The 20,905-nt window shown below is 34.4% G+C and overlaps 1 protein-coding gene across 1 annotated transcript; it reads left to right on the forward strand.

The window, feature by feature from the left end:
• The first annotated feature begins 285 nt into the window (after positions 1–285).
• LOC121379260 lies at positions 286–16,418 on the forward strand. The gene is made up of 3 exons (XM_041507781.1): positions 286–436; positions 7,754–7,834; positions 14,973–16,418. Exons 1-3 carry the CDS (start codon positions 328–330, stop codon positions 15,074–15,076), a joined length of 294 nt encoding a protein of 97 aa, XP_041363715.1. The 5' UTR covers positions 286–327; the 3' UTR covers positions 15,077–16,418.
• The last annotated feature ends 4,487 nt before the right edge of the window (positions 16,419–20,905 follow it).

Here is a 20,905-nt window from a genome sequence, read left to right on the forward strand (position 1 = left end):
TATAACGTGGTGTGGTAAAAAAAAAAAAGTGGTGTGATTGGGCACCCTTCCCCGTCTGGCTGTATTAGTTCTTTAGTGTCACGTATTCCAATCACAAAGGATAAAACACCTTGAGTATATTGAGTATACAGATAGAGATCAAATATAGCATGACTTAGCGTTAGAATAGAATGATGTCTAACCTTTACCTGCAAATATATACACACAGCTAGATCGTCGTGTATTTGCCGTGGTGCTCTTAATAATAAAAGAGAAAATACAAAACAAAGATAGTAAGGAGTTTTCAGGAAACTTCCGGTTTTGCAGTTGTTTTGATTATTTATTGTGATGGCTCAACCAACAAATCCAGCGTGGGAGTCGAATTTTACAAACGTTAAAAAGACACTTTTTCAGTCTCCAAGTGTTCAAGAAAATGCCCGCGGTTCAGGTGGAATTGGTATGTAACAAATATTGTTTACACAATGATGTGTGAATATCTCGGAACCGAACATACGGTTTGTAATTGTTGCGACGGAGTGTCACGAAGCGTAGCTGAATGTGGGTGCTGTCGGGTTTCTTTCTGTAGTATGTGTATTAGTGATTAATATGTGGATTTTTTTGTATCATTTAACTCGAAAGTGATTGATGTAAAGGTATTTGACGTCAAACATAGGATTGTTGTGGTATTAGAGCGGGACTCGTTGCCTACCGTTTGGTAGTCAGGAATTGCCAAAAAAAGACATAGGTTGGTCTCTGACTGTAATGAGAGCGTGTTTATGTCCAAAAGTCCGTCTAGCTCTCTTACAGTCAGAGTACTCGGGCTAGGGTACTTCGACCCCTGGCCGCCATTGTTTATCACGTGACGTGGTGAAGCTTCTCCTTAGTTACGTATGGTTTGATAGTGAAATGAGGCAACTTTGGTCGATCATTAACAACAGTTAACGGTCACGATGCCTAACACATGTTGTGCAGTTGGCTGCATAAACCATAACATGATGTTAAAAAAAATATTGTTTTACAAATTTCCAAAAGAAGAGACTAGGCGCAGCTTGTGGGTAGGGTCATTAAAACGACAAACCTGAAGGAATTCCATGGCTTCCCTCAGAGAATGTGACTGCGTTGACTTTAATGTTATTGCTTGTTGACACCAACAGAGATTAATTTAGCAAACAAAATGGTTAAAGCATGTGCAGTGATAAAAATCCCACATTATACTGTAAATAAAATACACAATTCCATCGTCTTCCATGAAAAAACCCCCAACAAACCGATGCATCCAGTTCTTGAATAAAAAGTATATTCCTTTATCATTAAATTTGTGTGGTCTTTATTTTTCATTTAATCTTAGTTGCTTGGATATTATCTATACTTGTATTTATTTTGCCATACCACAGCTACTACATCTTATTTATTTATTTTTCAATTTTAAAATAAAAGTTTATACTGCTAAATTACATACATATAATAATTATGATATAGGCCTAAATTCTTGTTTAAACTTTAATTTGTTTTAATTTTTTTGCAAATGTGTGTAGCAGGCCTGCAGTAAGAAAATATAGGTCGTCCGCCCCCCTCCGTGTGTTTAGTATTTACTTTGGTGCAGAGGGTAAATAATGTGTGTGTGCCTTTGTTTCAGTATATATATATATATATATATGCCAAATTTCTAGGGAAATCACTGCGTGTGTGTGTGTGTGTATATATATATATATATATGTATACGTGTGTGTGTGTATATATATATATATGTGTATACATATACATACATGTACATACAATATATATACATACATACATACATACATACATACATACATACATACATATACACACACACACACATTAGTGATTTCCCTAGAAATTTGTCAAGGCATGGTAGACCAAACACTTTTGGGGCATTTTCAGGGCACTTTTTTTTATTAAAAATACACAAAAATTAATTGAAATAAACATTAATGTAATTTATGTGCTTGCTTTAATAAATGAATGGCAAAAGATGTAAAAGGCATATTTTATTAATTAATAATACCTTTTTGGGTGTTTTATAAAGGCAATTTTAAAATTAATTAGTGAAAAAGGCTTATTTAATCTCAGGGCAGCATGGTGCTGATTAAGGCAAGATGGTGCTAGACTATTGAGGCATGGTGCTGCACCGTGCTAAAACAAGCTAGGGAAAACACTACACATACATATACATAAATCTAAAAATACATTAAAATCTATTCTATTGTGGAACAATGTAATTTGGTGGTTGTGGTACATTTGTAAATTTTACTTATTCAAGTTAGAGAACTTACCTTTTTACATCTATAGATATGTAGTTTCATGGTATTCTACAGTTGTGTGTGTGTGTTTGGATGTGTAATCTGCTTTAGAAATTACCTGCAATAAAATGAATGGTCAACTGCCATATCTAATATTTGTTTTCCATTTTGAAAACACTGTTTGACATGGAGAATATAGCATTTAACTATCTCATTCATATATTTTCCTTGAATATGCTACATAAGTGCATCTACATGAGGTAATTTAACCCCGGTTAAAAGCAACTTAGGTTAAATATGTGTAGTCTAGTAGAAGGCATACCGATATAGATCAGTTTATTAACAACCATATTTGCCTCCTTTCTTCAGCTGTATACTATTAAAAATTAGTTTTGTAGATATTACTTAAATTGAACTGCAATAACAATTCCAATACAGCACAAGACCGAACAAGAAAATATCTGCAATATCCATTGTGACTAGATATAAAACAACACCAATATTATACATATATATATTAACCATTATTTACTCAGGTAAGTTTTTGTGTTTTATTACTAAATATACCAGGTTAAACCCTATTATTAAAACATTTGCATGTTTGTTCCACGAGGTAACACTTATGTTTTATTAGGTTGTAGACCTCGACATGAAAATAACCGAGGGAACTGATTATTTGCTCCATAATGTAGTTTATGGGGGGCAATTTAAAATATTACCATATTGATACTGCATGTATATAAATTCAAATGTCAAAGGAAACTTATATATTATTCTCCTTGAAACTAATCTCAGGTGTGATGGGTAAGTAGAGAGAGATATTGCTCCCCCTAGATGTCAAGGTCTGAGGATGGCTATATTTTATTATTGCTATTTTTTGTTGCCTGCATTCAACCGGTAAAGAAGGGCAACATCATGTGGTAATTTTGCAATCTGTAAAAACAAAACCATTTCATTATTTCAAGAAACTGTATTTTGTTTTAAGAATAAAAGAACGTATTCAGTGGAACATTATACTGTTGCCAACACGTCTATATAATAAGATATGACAATAATACTATTGTAATTTTGAACTTGTAAAGTAACAACTATAATTATTTGGAAATAAAATAATTATTAAATCATTAAAATAATTAACTTAATCATGCATACAAATTTTATTATAAATACAAATTATATATTTTTTAGCCCACATCATAATTATTATATTAATAATTATTTTATCATTTCAAAATTGTTAAAATTTATAATTAACATTACCTGAAAATTGCATCAACAAAAATTATATTCTGACCAACCTGCCCTGTCCCCACGACATTCAAAGTACACAGAAACACATCGGTACTAAATATAGATTATACTAATTCAGATACCCGTTGTTCGTTTCTCTTATATGGCAACCCAAGCTGTTATAATACACATAAGACGTATTGCAACTATGTGTTAGCTACAGAAAATAAATGACAATATGTAAGGCATGTAAAAAGTTAATATGATAACTTTATTCTATGTAAACCAGTAATCACTAAGGCTTTGCTTCACCCCCAAAGACCCGGATGATTGGTAACTAGGCCATTTTTTTTTTTTTTCTTTATGGTCATAGTTTAATTAAATATGTTGCTCTTATTGAAAAAACATCACTATATTATCCAAATGAAGCAAAATAAGGTCATAGTAGCCTTGTATTTCTGTGACCAAACATGGCCGACATGAAGATTTTAATTGTCATTTACGTCCACTTTTGTAAACCAAAAAATAACAGAGAAATTTCTGTTGTAAGCTTATAGATGTTACAAGCAGTTATCAATGTTGCATCTCTGAAAATTTCAAGTGAAAATATAAAGGGTTACTATTATTTCTGATAACATGTATTCTTGGGGTAGGTTCGAAACCGCTCCAAAATGACAAAAACACACAGAAATCTTGGAATACGTAATAATTGATGCAAATGTTACATCAGAATAACATTTTCAGTTCACATTTATTTACGCTTATACAATAATGTACATCTAGACCAATAATAAAAAGGAAAACATAAAGGTTTAGATCGCAGATGGAAAGTGGATGCACGTTACATAAAAAATAAGCTTCTTGTTTCAAAATATTTAAAATATATATATATATATATATTTACCTAGACTCATAATAATATTGAATACTTGAAGATTTCAATAAAAGATGCAATAAAACTTATCATATGTACCAGTCTTTTAACTCAAACCAGTAAAAACTTATCACACAACGAATGCCAATGATTGGCCAATATGTTTAATCAATTTCTTACATAAATATTTACATACTTTACACCTTCAATATCATTATTAGAAACAAAGCAATATAAGTAGCCATATTTCACCTTTGAAAGGAATGTCCAAAAACTCGTACAATATCAGAATGGTAAATTTCTATCCAGAAAAAATATCCCCAAAACATATTTTAGCAGCTGAAACACTTGAGGCATGAGACAGCAGTCACACATGTGTGCTAAATAATTTACTAAATGCAGCTATGATTATTTTGGTTCAATAAAGTGCTTTATAAAAACAAATTCAAACAATGAATTATTATAAATATAACTATATACCACTTTGAATTATAATAAAAAAATTATGGCTAGATCTACCAAATTTAGCATCCATGAAAGAGTATTAGTCTAAATTTGTTGATGAATTATTGTCACACACTTCATTTCTGTTCCAGGTTCTGTCACAGTTGGAAACAGAAAACATAACAGCATCAAGCTTGAAGTATAATTGAATCTACTGAAAGTTGTCTCATAACCATGTGTACTCTCCCACTCCGTTTCCATTTCAGGTTTCTCCATAGACGCACAGAGACTACAAATTTCCTGGAATAAAGAAAAATACCCATTATGACCATGGCTATTTATCTGTTTGTTTCAAATATTGTAATTAGTTTGACATAATATTTGTAAATAGAAATATTCATTACATCAGATGAAACACACCTTCAAATGTTTTTTCTGTATGTAGTTATTTTCACCTGTACAAATAATGGTTACCAATAGTGCCACCTCACATATGCCAATTTTAAGCAGAAACTTAATGTTCAGCAGAGTTCTTCATTATAAAAAAAAATGATTAATAGAATTAAATCGTGAGACCTTATCTTTTTTCTTATTTATAAATAGACTGAGACTTCAATTGTGGATTTTATTGGAATGTGTACAACTATTTTGCACATAAATGTAGAGGTGCATATCTTAGATACGGTAACTGTGAGAGTAACATACACTGTCATAATCTAATATTAAGTGTACTTCTTAGATCAGAACGTGTCATTGTGGGATCATCTGTTAGTCCTTAGCTGATGTGGAAGTATTCTCAACTGTAATATTGATTAGAAAAAACCCCAATTATTACAGAGAACATTTTGTTTTTAAAATGTTTATTAGTGACAGTGCTATCAATTTAAGAATTGATTAGCAACTACTATTTAATGTTTTAGCATTGTATAGCTATATATCTGAAACTTGCAGAGTCGATCGTGATGCTATACAAATGTTCCCTGTATTAAATATGCTAATCTTATCTACTTTACACTTTAGTATGTTTTAAAAATAATTAATTCTTTACCATTTTTAACAGTACTTAATATTCATTGATGAAGTGATGAAAAAGTATAATTATACTTAGAATTTAATGTTACTTGGTTACCAAAAAATTGAAGTTTGTGTCACAATGTGAGAAGTTATGGTACCTGAAACATTTTCTTTAAAAAATTGTATTTACAAATATAACAGACTTAAAAAGTACAAATTCTCTGTATTATACTTAATAATTTATTTCCATTGCATTAATACTATTCTTTTGTATAAACTGATCCAGTCATATGCTAAACTCATTCAAATTATTTGCATGAAAATAGATTTACATGTCTATATTTGAATAGTTATGCATTATCAAAATGTTTTTTAAAATCAACTTCAGCTATCAGAAACTGCGGAGTCATCATGATAAGCAAAACATTATTTTAAGTTATTTTGAATTCAATATGCATTGTCTTCTAAAAATAACACTTCAGTATGATATATATTCTACCCAAAAAGTTAATAATGGGTGGATAAATAATGACAAAGCATCAAATACGTTTAATTTTATCAAAATGTGTCCCTGCTGTGAAGTTCTGTATTTTCGCTTTTGCGGGTCAGCGGTTCAGAGTTACCTCCCTTGAAATATTTTCAATGTCGAATTAAACTAAATTACTTTTTTTTTTTAATTACCAAAAAAATATTTTTATCCTGTTTTATTATATTACTATATATATCTATCAATATCTCATTGAAATCGCCCTTTTTGGGGCAAAATAAGACGTATTCAAAGTTTCACTTGCCTCAAAAAAAGTCTTTTTGTAGTCGTTCAACTTCGGAAACAGGATATACATCAATCGGAAGGTGTGTACTTGTCATAACAACAACAAAAACGTGCAAAATCGTCATCAAAATAAGCGTATTCTGGCCTTGAACAACACTACCAATTGTGAACCAAACTCGTGACATTTCGGAATATGGGCGCAGCTGCGCCCCTAGCGGTGGCTGCAGTCGCTATCTTCAGTTAAAGGTGCAATCTCTCCTCGTCAATTATTTGGCCTCGACCACAATTAACTACACTATGTTTTCTCATTTAGCCCTGGTGGCTGTAACACTTTTATTAATTGCACCAGGCCATTGCCATTTCACAAAACACGTTACCTGCCTTGGGCCAATGAACACTCAAAAGGACTATTTCTATTGTCCGAACCAAATTGTTAACAACTACAAAAAATTACTCTCCTGCCTTTAATTGTCGTTAGATTTCCTCCAAAGTTTGTACAGACAGAAATCTTGAAAAAACCATTACAATGACACAGATTCCACATACCAGATGATAACTATGTCACCTATATCAACTTCGCTGAGAGCCCACAGGGCAAAAAGCATGTAATTTTGTACCAGCTGCCATTTTGACTTTTTATGGAATATTCTTCAAGAGGGGTGAAAGGATAGGACTTAATCTAACAACGTCATAGCATGTTATGATATAAAAGCAAACGTGATGACGTCATATTATTTATTATTATTTTTTATTATGATTAAATTTTTTTTAATGATACCACTAGAAATAATTGATTTCATATTAGGCAGATGGCAGAAAACTACATGTATTTTTCCCTATGCAATCTCAGCAAAGACGATATTGGCGACATCATTGCAGTCTCATGTGTGGAATCTGTATATTTGTAGTAGTTTTTTTGCAATTTGTGTCTGGACAAACTTTGGAGGAAATCTAACGGCAATTAAAGGTAGGAGAGTAATTTTTTGTAGTTGTTAACAATTTGGTTCGGACAATAGGTTCATCTTTTCATGATACTAAAGCTTCTGGCAAATGATTTCACTTGGGACATAAATTTGGTAATAACTGGTAAATTGGTTATTATTCTCTTTATAGTACTAACTAAAGTTATGTTTTATTGTGACCAGGATACAAGTATTTTTTTGTTTCCTTTGACAGACTCTGTTACAGAGGAGGCACTGATGAGCAGGTTACAGATGGAACAAGACATCAGCGCCAAACTTAATGGTCTTCAAAAAGGTATGCATACAGTGTTCTCGCTGGGTAAAAATTAAAGGAGGGGAGCCGCGCGGCAACACACCCTTCAAAAAAACAAAAAGCAAAAAAAAAGAGGAAAGCTTGGTTACCATATATCGTGTGTTGGTTGGTTGCCTTTGTGGAAAGACATACTCCTTATTTTGCCTCTCATTATTTGGTACAAAAATGTTGATACAAAACACAAGCCTACTCATGTTGTTGGTCTGACATTCACAAGCAATTCCGGTTTTGCTGTACTGATCAAAGTTTTAATATGATTATTTTAATAAAGATTTCAAGATATATTTAAAACAAGAAAGATGTTTGTAAAGTGATATCTCCTGATGTGGGATAAAAAAGTCTGTTCGTTTTATTTCCATCTTCATCAAATGAATCTATCGCTTTGATATCGTCAACTGATAATAAGTAGTTTCATTTTTTGAAAGGTGGTGTATATATTATTTGGCACCCAAGATAAATAATTTTTATTATAAACACTACCACTTCCGTTGTTTTTTGCCCCCAAAAATGAAAAGTTTATAATATTTAATAAACAGAATGACAGAAAGTAAAATTCATTACTTACAACCAATTAAATCTGCAACTGAGGACAAAATATCAGACGATAGTTAATGGAAACAAAAGATATATATATCTGATCACGTGACAAATTTGTGGGAGATTGCCAAATCGATAACAAATAAAATGTTTTCATTGCTCAAATAAAATATAACTTTTATTGTGTGTATCAAACATACAAATGGATACAGGTATGGGACAAAATAGATGTTGCAGTCCTTGGCTTTTGAAAAACAAAAGCGAGCGAAAAATCGCACATCTCAAAATGCTTAGGCGAGTGAAAACCAAGCATTATTAATTTATGAAGTAATTGGTACATGTAAATTTAGAGACGTATGTTGCAAAAATTAACCAATAAACCAATAATGTTTTCTTCTAGTTTTATGTTGTTTGGTTCATTAGTGTAGTCTGACTTCTTTTCCCTTTCAGGAATGAAGTTATAATTTATTAAAAAGTTTCAGGAGTAGTACTATAAAAATATAATAATGACATGTATACACTGATGCAGACAATTTGATTTTTTAATTACAATATGTACTATTCAGATAATTTGATGTACACAATTATATATATTTGGCTTTTCAGTGTTAGATGGTTTGATGGACATGCAGCTAAACATATATAGGAATCAACTTGTCTTGAATTTTATTATTATGTACAACGAACATGATTAGGATAGTTGGGATGGGAAAAAGGTGGTTCATGAACTACGACCCAAGCATTTCAGGTGTGCACTACCGACTCATATTATTAAAAAAAATTGTTTAATAACTCGTGAAATGTAGACCTACAATTACTTCAGTTGATAGTGTTGGTGGGACATTGACATTCACATGGCATTTTTAATTCCACAATTAAGCAACCAGTCTCCCTCCCTCAACATTTTGTAACACGTCATTTGACCTACCGCTACAAGTTACGAACGGCTCTGACAGTGTTACGTCATTGATCTAGAACGGTCCCAATGTTGTTGATAAAACAATATAAAAACTCTGACAAAATCTGTCATTACAACGGATTTTGTCATAATAAAGATAATAAGAAACCCCATAATTTTAGACACCACCATTAATGTAAGTTGTCAAGTAGACCAGCTTGTGCATGCAGAATTCCAAGAGTAAAAATAATGTGACCCCTATAGCTCTGATTGGTCAATTGCACATCAAATCATGTTCCAGTCACATGGTCTGTGACTTTCTAACAAACGAAACATACATTAAATAGTCGGCAATGATCATTGATTACTGATACTATAGTGTGTACATATATACACATATAAATACCATATATTCATTAACCTCTGACTAAAATACAAATATTTGAATGAAGTTTTATTTGATTTTTTTACGGTAAAAAAAAATAAAAAAATACCTAGACTTATTCCATCTAAATTTTATTTCTTTTTTTAAAAGAAAGTATAAATATTAAAATTACACGACTGCCATTATCGGGACCTCACGAAAGCTTTGTAGCCTAACGGTTATGAACTAATCAAGACAATTTTACGGACTTGCCGATTTCCGTAACGAGTTCATTTGTGTAGGCTACAGAAGCCACTATTTAATTCAATCCCTTTCCTCTTTTTGTCATAACTATATGAACAGTATAAATTAGTTATCCTTGTCAGACTTAGGTGTTCTATTACCTTACAGAAGTGGACTGTTTCAAATTAATAATAAATTAAATAGGCAAAGAAGTTTTGATCGGATTGGTACGTCTTCAAAGATGTCTATTAAACCTGTGTTCTTTTATTTGTATAGCAAAGTTAAGTACCTTTTTTTTTCTGGTATTATTAAACGAATCTTTCTATCGGCTACATACGGTAAATAGTAGCAATCAATATACAAAATTGTTTTACGTGCACTGTTAAGTATAACGTGTTATTTTTCACACTCGCCAGATTGAAATTACATACGCTGTACGAGCATGATCGCACCTGCACACCTTAAAAGACAAGGTCTGATGTTGTTAAAAATAAGTACTGTTAAATTACATTATGGTAACTGTCGTAAGCTACTTACGTTTTTCGTCAGTTACTTTTTCGTACACACAACGCAGCTTGTTTCCTTTGATGTCCAGTGTGCAGACTGATGATTATTTTTGTGTTGAAAAAAGTGTGCATTTGGAACTAAAGGAGATAGGTGCTTTAAAATATAGTAGGGTGCGGGAAAATAAAAAGGGTGCAGAAAAATAAAGGACAGTGGCAGAACATGAAAGGAGAGAAGCAAGATGCTCTAGTGGGGTGGGCCGCCCAGCTTAAATGAAGCAGCGAAAACACGTATAATAATATTATTTACATTTTCCATCCACCAAGAGCATAGAGGGAACATTTTGTGTTCAAAATCTTGATTTAAGTGATATTTTTAATCACGTAAGAAATTATTATCAACTATCGTTTAATGTTTTTAAAATTGTGTAGTGATATGTGAAATTTGTGTAGCAAATTGTTACGCTATACTGAACAAAATGTTCCTAGGCATAACTAGGATTTTATATATGTGGGGTTGGAGAGGGGGGGGGGGGGAGCAACCACACTTTCTGTGGTAAAATGTTGTGGGAGAAAAAAAAGAAGTGATGGGGATGTGGTGCCGTGCCACCTTGAACCAACAGGATTTATAGAAGAATAGAGAAGTGTTAGTATAAACCATAATATGAATCTATGAATACACTTAGTTACTAATAGCTTTTGTGAGCTTTAAAGTTATCTCCTCTTTGATCATGCAAGGCATTTGGATTTGATTGCATTGCTGTAAATTGGTACTGTACAGGATAGTGGGTTAATGGTTAGTTGTTTGTGAAAGAAGTCAGTGTAATAGCGAACACCTTCCCATGAGAACCCAGTACCTATAGCAGTCAATTGTTAGTCGTCTGGTTGTCCATGATGACATAGTATTTGGTTGGACAGCTTCATTTTCTGAGGGGAACCGTAATGTGATCCCCTGCTTGACATCTGAAGAACCAACCGAAATCCTTGAAATTGGCCACTGCTTAAGTCTAATAATAGTTGGAAGCATGTTTCTTATCCCAGGCCTTGTCTCTAAGGTGCACGATCACGCTTGTACAGCGCACATAATTTCAATCTGGCGAGTGAAAAATAACGCACGTTACACTTAACAAAGCGTATGTAAAATAATTTCTCATATTGATTGCCACTATTTATAAAAATGTTTGTAGCTGAAACAAAGACCCGTTTAATAATACCAGAAAAATTCAAAATGTGATGAGAATTGTAACATCCATGCAACCTTTTAAAATATGACTGGTACCTATCTTTGCTATACAAATCGGAAAACATTAGTTTAGAAGATGTACCAATCCGAGCAAAACTCCTTTGCCTATATAATTTATTATTAATTACAAACAGTCCACTTTTGTACGTTAACATGTCACAACGTCTGATACGGCTAACTCATTTATACTGTTCATATAGTTTTGGAAAAAAAAAAGGAGTTGAATTAAATAGTGGCTTCTGTGGCCTACACATTGACAAATGAACTCGTTACGGAAATCAGCAAAGTCTAAAATTGTCTCGATTAGTTCATAATTGTTAGCCTAAAAAGCTTATGTGATGTCCAGAAAATGGCAATCGTGTAACTTTCTATTTTCTGGAAAAAAGAAATGAAATTTAGACAAAGACAATTGAAAAGTAGACAAAATAATAAAAAGAAATGATAATATGTATGTAGGAATAGGTCTATGTCTCGTTTACCAAAAAAAAAGTTCTTCTTTTTTTATGTTTAGTATTTTTCTTTTTTTTTATCTTTAAACAAAATAAAATAAAACTTCACTTAAATATTTGTATTTTAGCCAGAAATTAATCAATGTACATATGTTATATAATTTACATATATTATATATACAAAATATAGTAACAGTAGTCATAGCTGACTATTTAATTTTTGTTTGTTTCAATACGTTAGAAAGTCACAGACCATGTAACTGGAATATAATTTGATGCGCAGTACTCTGTGGCATACTGACCAATCAGAGTTATCGGGGTTACATTGTTTTTATTCTTGGAACTCTGGCTGCATGTACATGCTGGTCTCCATGACAGCTTGTTACGCATTTATGATGGCGTCTAGGGGTGGGATGTAGTCCAGTGGTAAAGCGTTCCCTTGATGCGTGGTCGGTCTAGGATCGATCCCTGTGGGTGGACCCATAATTGGGCTATTTCTCATTCCAGCCAGTGCTCCACAACTTGTGTAACAAAGGCTGTGGTATGTACTATCCTGTCTTTGCATATAAAAGATCCCTTGCTGCTAATCGAAAAGAGTACATTGTAGTTCATGAAGTGGCGACAGCGGGTTTCCTCTCTCAATATCTGTGTGGTTCCTAACCATATGTCTGATGCCATATAACCATTAATAAAATGTGTTGAGTGAGTTGTTAAATCAAACATTTCTTCCTTCTTATGATGGTGTCTAAAATTATGGGTTTTTTAAACATTATCTTTATTATGGCATGCAATGTTTGGAATAAAATCCTTTGTAATGACAGATTTTGTCGGAGTTTTTATATCAACAAAATTGGTACTGTTCAAGATCAATAATGTAATGCTGACTTGACATAAATGTCAGAGCTGTTCCTAACTGGTAGCGGTCGGTCAAATGACATGTTACAAAATGTTGAGGGATGGAGACTGGTTGCATAATTGTTGAATTAAAAATGTCACATGAATGTCAATTCCCCAATGAACACTATCAATTGAACTAATTGTAGGCCTATGTTTCATGAATTATTTAAAGAATAAAATAATATGAGTGATCTAATTCAGTCGGGTAGTGCACCACAGATGCTTGGGTCGTAGTTCTAACTGAACCACCTCCACGGAACCAGTGGGTTTTCCCCATCCCAACTATCCTAAGGCCAAACAAAAAAATAGGTGTGTTTAAGATTGCATCCCCCAAAAAATTAAGGTAGGTAGGTAGGGTGTTTTTTTGTTTTGTTTTTTGGGGTTTTTTTTTAATTGAATACTATCATAATTATAATTATAATTATAATTATAATTATAATTATAATAATTATTATTATTTGTCATCATTATCATTATTGTTGTCTTGTTGTAGTAGTAATAGTAGTAGTAGTAGTATTGGTATGCACTGTTTGTGTATTTCCTTAAATTAATGGGACATTTGTATTAATTTCGTTCTTAATTTAAATACTTTATGCAAACATTTGAGATGCATTAATAATAAGACCTGTTGATTTAAGTGAAGACGAGAATTAAGCTGAATTGATACGATTATATTTATTATTATGTTGATAACATTCAACGAAATCAGTTACAATGATGCTGAATGGGGCCAGTTTCAAATTCTGTGACTACCACAAGCTTGCAGCTGCTGTACACATCAGAAGTGTGCCGTAACAATATTCAATGTAATTTTATGACCTGTGAATAAATACAATATTGATGTAACTGTTTATAACATTGTCAGCGATATGGGTAAAAAAGTTTATTATTTGTTATGATTTTTTTTTTGAATTGCACAATGCAATTGCCAGACAAGGTATTTTTTCAAAAATTTATCACCAAAATAAGCAATCTCTGGCAAAGAGATAATCAAATTCTTGCTGTGATTGGCCCATTAGGAAAGTTAATTTGATTAGAAACCAGCTACCTTACCAGGGCTCACCCTATCCACTGGCAAATTAGCCAGTTGATAATTTTTATACAGAGTGGCTACAACATTTAGTCTTTGACCAATACATTTTTCTTTTAAAAATGTGTTGCAATGTGAGCCCTGCCAGCCCACTGGTTAAAATACATTTTCCCACCTATATCCTTAGATTGAGAAAGTAACTGGTAGCTAACGAGAAAAAGCAACTAAAGCTAGATTTATAGTTATACTTCACCGCCGACTCGCCCAGTTCTGCTTCTGTTAAAACTTAATCCTTGTTTTTTAAGTCAATTCAGGATGATTTTAATGCCTTTCATATTAAATTTTAGTGTGCATTTGTTCAACGTTTTTCAGTTTACCTAATAAAAAATTAAATTTCAGTTGCGTATGAAGGAAGGAAGGAAATGTTTTATTTAAAGGTCAACATTTATCAAAAACGTAATTCACTATTGTTTGGTATCTACGTATACCTTTTACAATATATATGAAGTATCAATAAAATAAAATTAAAAAATTTGCATTTTCCCCATCGCTTGCCGAAAATGCATGTCGACTCGAAGAGCCAAGTCACGTGACCCCGTAACGTGCTAATCGGCAGAACATGACAGCGTGATTCGCAGCCTTTCAAACATTTCACTGGGAAGGTGGAACACGTGTATTTTTAAAACGCGAAAATTTTATTATATTGAATTGAATTGTATGGATGGAATATTCTTTTGGGGCCCAGATGAATTTTTTTTTTTTTTTTTTTTTTACAACTAACACACTCACATTTATCACCAATCACAGGACTTCTCTATCAAAAGTTGGGTGTACCTCGAACTTTGACCCAGCCGGACGTTATTTGGTTTAGTACTACCTTGAACAACATGTTAATCACATGTGACTAATATTAATTAACATTCACATTACAAGACCACGTGGAATTTCTTTTGTAGAATTGCAAGAGCAGAGATTGAGTCAGCTTCGACAGTTGCTGAAGACTGTGGCCGATGAGGATTGGAAGTATCCGAGTGTTAACAAGTTGATAGGTCTTGAGTGACATAATTAACAGCATCTGTGATGGATTGACATGCACACCGGTTAATGTCTCAATTGGTTTTAAACTGATGTTGTCGCAGATGTTCTTAAGTCTGTAACAAAACATGTTGTTGTTTAATATGAAGTAATGGCCTGAAATACACATGCAATGGGTTGACGTTTAGTGCTGTAAGTCCTTAACAAAACATGTTGTGGTTTATTAAGAAGTAATGGCCAGAAATACATACACAGCAAAGGGAAGACGTTTATTGATACTGGTGCTGTAAGTGGTGGTAAGTGAGGATTGAAGGTACACGAAAATGAGCAACAAATGAGTTGGTCTGGAAGTGCAGTAATAAACAGCCTAATTATAGCTAGCATTACATGTTTTCCTGAAGTAGCAACAAGTTAATTGGTTTTGGATGACAGGACTGATGCTTCACTCCATCAATCAACCATTTGACTCGTACTTACATCCACTGAAGGTTCAAGCACGACTGTCTTGGGCACACAGATTCTCCATTGAATCTGTCCAAGACTGATGCTTGATGAAAGCTGGAACTACATCGATGTGAAGTAGTTACAAGTAAATGATGCCTACTCAAAGCTGGAACTAAATCACAGGTGAAGTAGCGACAAGTTAATTGGTTTTGGATGATAGTACTGATGCTTGATGAAAGCTGGAACTACATGTGAAGTAACAAGTAAATGATGCCTACTCAAAGCTGGAACCAAATCACAGGTGAAGTAGCAACAAGTTAATTGGTCTGAAAGACAAACCATACAACTGCAAGATGATGTCTGGAAATTCACCTGAATTAATAGCAAGTTGATACATATTCCATCATAGGCATTTTCTGTTGTGAAAAGCTAGATACGCAAGAAGTAATGATGTCAGTTGGTTTATATTTGTATCTTAAACTTCTGAAATGGCTGACCTCAATATCTGATTGCATCCTGGTGCAATATGATATTCTTTGTATCAAAGCTTCATTTTGTTAAGTATAAAGAAGTAGCAAACAATTGCGTATGTATGTATGTATGTATGTATGTATATTCATATGGTATCCATTTGTGAGAGAGACAGAGGGAGAGAATGAATACCTGTATGTGTAGTGGAACATAATATATACATGTATGTATTTATATACTATTCATGTTTGTATTTGCAAACATTTTTATACATACTTTTATATGCAGATTATGCAGGTGTGTGTGTGCATGAAAGGATGTGTGTGTGTGTGTGTGTGTGATAAATTTATATTATCTGTGCTTTATTATAAATGTAAATAATGATATCATTGCCCCAACTCTGATATTACTAAATTGCTCTGAGCAATTAAAAATAAAAAAGTAAAGAAGAATACTGCAATATTTTGTTTTATATTGATTAAATTGTGTATTGAACTCATTACTTACTAACTGAAGAATTACAATTAGCTGGTTAATGTATGGTTATTGTTACTAGTCTATAGATAACGATAATAGATGAGAAAATACCAATTGGAGCCATCTGTAGTAGTCTGTCCCACAGCGAACACCTTTTCTCATACTATGGAATTTACTACAAATTATTTATTTCTGAGCTGATTGATTTGTAAATTGCACACAAAAATTATTTTTTATTTTTTTTATTTCCAAAACACTTAATTTTCTTCTTATGTTCTGAAGTTTTTCACAAAAACCCCATTTTTGTTAGAATGATGGGACGGACTATAGGTTCCCCGCTGGATGGTAGAGGGAGTATTTTATATTAAGTACCTTTACACAACATTTGATATACTATTGCTATATATTTGTGTGACACTGGTTGGAATACTTTAATAGAAAAAAGCCCACTGGGATTGATCCTATTGTATATATATTTTTTGTCTTGTGGACTGGGTGTGGGATGTAGCTTGATGGTAGAGCACTCACCTGAGATGATTGTCTTCAATGGATTCTTCTTCTTCCTGTTCCAACCAGTGACCCATGACTGATACATTAAAGCAGGCCTCCACAAACCACGGTTGTTCACGTTTAGTCTCTACATGTCCGAGCCTGTCCTAACAGCACTGGAAGATTGACCGCCCCACTCTAAGAAGAAATAGGAAGCGGGGTCGGCCCCTACTACCCTTTCCTAGACTTTACTTTGTTTTATTGTGATACCATCTCGTATCCTCCGGAGTCGGGCCCGTCCGCACCACTAGCCTATACCAACCCATGACGACTGGACTATACCCTAGTCTGATTATCTTTTTCGTTCAGACGGATCCGGCTTCTCAAGATCTGTATTTCAGCACAGCACTACACCTTCAACGTCTATTGACTGTCAATCTAGGGGTTTTCTTGACGCGATACAACCCATCTCGTCTCTACAAGCTGTGCACCCTAACGGCCTTAACGAGGCCACTCACGTGGGCATATAGATCGGACTTTAAACTTTTAAACCTTCGTTCAAAAGTTTGTCGAAATGACTTTTTTTTTCTTTTTTTTTATATTATTAAATAGTCCGATCCTCTCTTCTTTCTCTTATTTATTTTTGGACTGTCCTTCTACAATGCTCCAAATTATATAAATATTCGACCAAGCAGTCAATTCTTTTTATTTTTGGCTTGTAACTTTTTAAAAATTTATTTATTCTATTAACTTTTTTTTACTAATTGCTATTTTCAAAATTCTGCCCCATTTACAACTCTAAACACACACACACACACACACACACACACACACACACACACACACACCTCCATCCCGAGTCAGGCCATCGATCTTATCGGAGGTCGGACTCGGGGATGGGCGTTCGAAACCCTAGTGGTATATGGGCACGTTAAAATAGTTATCATCATCCACAAATCATTTTCATCTAGTTTAACTTTTTCAAATGAGATGCGTGTTCATATTGATTATTGTTTCCTGCCTGTGTACACTACAGGGTTTTGGTAGCGGCACACAATTCTAAAAAGTGCAAGTTTGAGTTTATCAAAGACAAATGAGTGGAGCTGCTAAAGGGAATAAGATCAGTAGGGGTTCGGGAGCCTGCTCCCTGGAACATCCATTGGGCTATTTCTCACTCCAGCCAGTGCACCACGACTGGTACATCAAAGGCCGTTGTATGTGCTATCCTGTCTATGGGATGGTGCATATAAAAGATCCGAGGCTCTAATCGAAAAGAGTAGCCCATGAAGTGGTGGCAGTGGGTTTCCTCCCTCAGTATTTGTGTGGCCCTTAACCATATGTCCCACGCCATATAACCGTAAATAAAATGTGTTGAGTGCGTCGTTAAATACACAATTTCCTTCCTTGGTTTGAACATTTTAAAATAAAGATGCTAGGACAGGTTTTTAGAGCAATTTAGTGTTATATATTGTAGGTGGTGAAATTAAAAAACCCATTAAATAGGGCACTTGAAACGAACGGCGGTTGGGTTTGTCACGAACCCCTGTGCCTACCCGTCTGGATCCGGCAATGCACTACAGGTGGAAAAAGACACATGGGCTCCAGTTTTTGGCACCTACATGAAACCGTCGATGTATTCCAAGTTGTTTTTGCAAGTAAATACCAAGGTGTACCTATTCGATCGCCACACGTTTTTTGACCTTTTCCAGTTTCAGAAATAGTACATAACGCAGTGTATGAGCTCAGCAAGGCCTATCATGTGTCCGTTTCACCTTTATTTTATTGGGAAACTCAGCTTTGTGAGGTGATAGCCAAAACGCGCATCGGTGCTACCATCTGCAGTTCTTCATCATACAAAACGTATTGCCTTCATTTTTCATAGTTGCTTCCCTGCGTGTGATGTCTACCATTATTTTGATGCAAAATAAAAGCTGATCGCACACGCTGATACATTTTGACTTCGTAAAATGCAATTCTTCGAACAAAATTGTTATATCGGTGGTTTAAAGGTTAGATAGAGAACAGCAAACCATCAGGTGTGCACCTCCAAATAAGCAAAGTGATGAGTAATGGAGTAGCCCGACGCTCTACTGATGGTGGCTTTCTTTGTCTAAAGAACGCCGAATACTGGTGCAAAATTATCCCATTATTGCTAAATGAAATTGATGTGTCATAGGTTTACTTTTTCAATATACTTTTGTTATCCTCAACCCAACTTAAATTCTGATTGACTTCTAAAGACGTCTGACAAACCACACTACTCTCAACTTCCTAACTGGACGTCATCGTTTTGACATCCTAAAGAAATTCACAAGATTTTCCATCTCAATTATCCCTAATGCAGAGTTACTTATCCCAGTTTCTGTGGTAGAGTGCACGTTTGAGGTGTAATAGGTTGTATGATCGGTCTCCCTAGATGGACTCTGGGTTTTTCATGTCTCAACCAATGCCCTAAGACAGACCGACAGATCAAAGTATGTACTGTCATGTATATTCGTTTAAATCGGTATATAAAAAGAGCCCTTGCTGTTTTATCGTTAGAAGTAACGACAGCGGAGTCACTCTTTCTCTCTATCTATCTCTATCTATCTATCTATCTATCTATCTATCTCTCTCTCTCTCTCTCTCTCTCTCTCTCTCTCTCTCTCTCTCTCTCTCTCTCTCTCTCTCTGTGTGTGTGTCTCCCAAAAAATGACGTAATGTTGAACATCAAATTAGAAGTAAACGACAGCGGAGTCTCTCTCTCTCTCTCTCTCTCTCTCTCTCTCTCTCTCTCTCTCTCTCTCTCCCAAAAAATGACGTAATGTTGGACATCAAATTAGAAGTAACGACAGCGGAGTGTCTCTCTCTCTCTCTCTCTCTCTCTCTCTCTCTCTCTCTCTCTCTCTCTCTCTCTCTCTCTCTGCCCCACACAATGATGTAATGTTGGACATCAAATTGTCTTAGTTTAAAATGTGCTATGTTGTCTTATAACAAATATTCTGGGTGGGGGGGGGGGGGGGGGTTTAAGGCGAAGAACTGCAAAAAGAAATTCTTTCACACCCACCCCCCAGAGATGCGCCTGTATCGTGATACGAAAGTTCATTTGGTCTGTTCTCCAAAAGGATAATGTAACTTTTGTTGGGTGCAAAACCATCTGGTTTTAATTTGCCTCTTATCAGAATAGGCACCCCATTATCGTTTCGACCTAGGAACACGACTGGAGCGGTGTCGTCGGTAAACTAGATCCCTCGTCTTATCTCTGATGTCTTTCACAGTTTCATGATGTGCAGTTAACTCAAGTCAAGAAACCAAACATATATTTGCAGGCTGTAGGAACCGGCGTTTGTGGGGGGGGGGGGGGGGGGGGGGGCACACCCCTACTCTGTATAAATAAAGATAAAATATGGCTTGTGCCCCTACCACAAGATGCTGTCCCCACTCCACACGTCGTCCCCACGGGTCTGATTTGACCGATGAAATGTGGTGTAATGGTTAGTTTAAAAGTTCTTTAACCGATATATATTTTGTTCTATGGTGTCATTAAACATTCATTTATTCATTCTTCAAAATAATCTTGGTGCAGGGATGAAGAAAGTACTCGCCCGTTCGCCAAATGCGAGTAAAAATTCCTACGGGCGATTTAAAAAATGGTCTATCAGTATTTTTGATTTTGTTTGACTCGTGATGTTGATCACTTACCAAGTGTTATTAATAATGTTTTGTCAGTATATCTGTATATTTCATTTGAAGTGAAGATACTGTTTATTATAAAATTGTTAATAATATATTGTTCTATAAACTGACGGACTAGTAGAAATCCTGGCGTGCTAGTAAAATTTAGTTGGTTCTGGTTCGGCGGGCTAGTTAAATATTTTTCATTTCTGCCTCCCTGTTAAGACGCATTGCTTTTAATCGCTGGTGTAACCAGGGCCGGGGGCACTCACAGTGGGTCGTCATATGAGTTACGCCAGTGTCTTTAATCGAGACCTAA

The sequence above is a fragment of the Gigantopelta aegis genome, chromosome 8 (genome assembly GCF_016097555.1).
Source record: "Gigantopelta aegis isolate Gae_Host chromosome 8, Gae_host_genome, whole genome shotgun sequence".
NCBI lineage: Eukaryota > Metazoa > Mollusca > Gastropoda > Neomphalida > Peltospiridae > Gigantopelta > Gigantopelta aegis.

What these genes read in the sequence shown, in the direction of transcription:
- LOC121379260 (XM_041507781.1), top strand. Translation starts at nt 328, where the DNA reads ATGGCTCAACCAACAAATCCAGCGTGGGAGTCGAATTTTACAAACGTT. An exon ending in CCGCGGTTCAGGTGGAATTG is followed by an intron (nt 437 to 7,753) that starts GTATGTAACAAA and finishes TTCCTTTGACAG; the next exon opens with ACTCTGTTACAGAGGAGGCA. An exon ending in ACTTAATGGTCTTCAAAAAG is followed by an intron (nt 7,835 to 14,972) that starts GTATGCATACAG and finishes TTTCTTTTGTAG; the next exon opens with AATTGCAAGAGCAGAGATTG.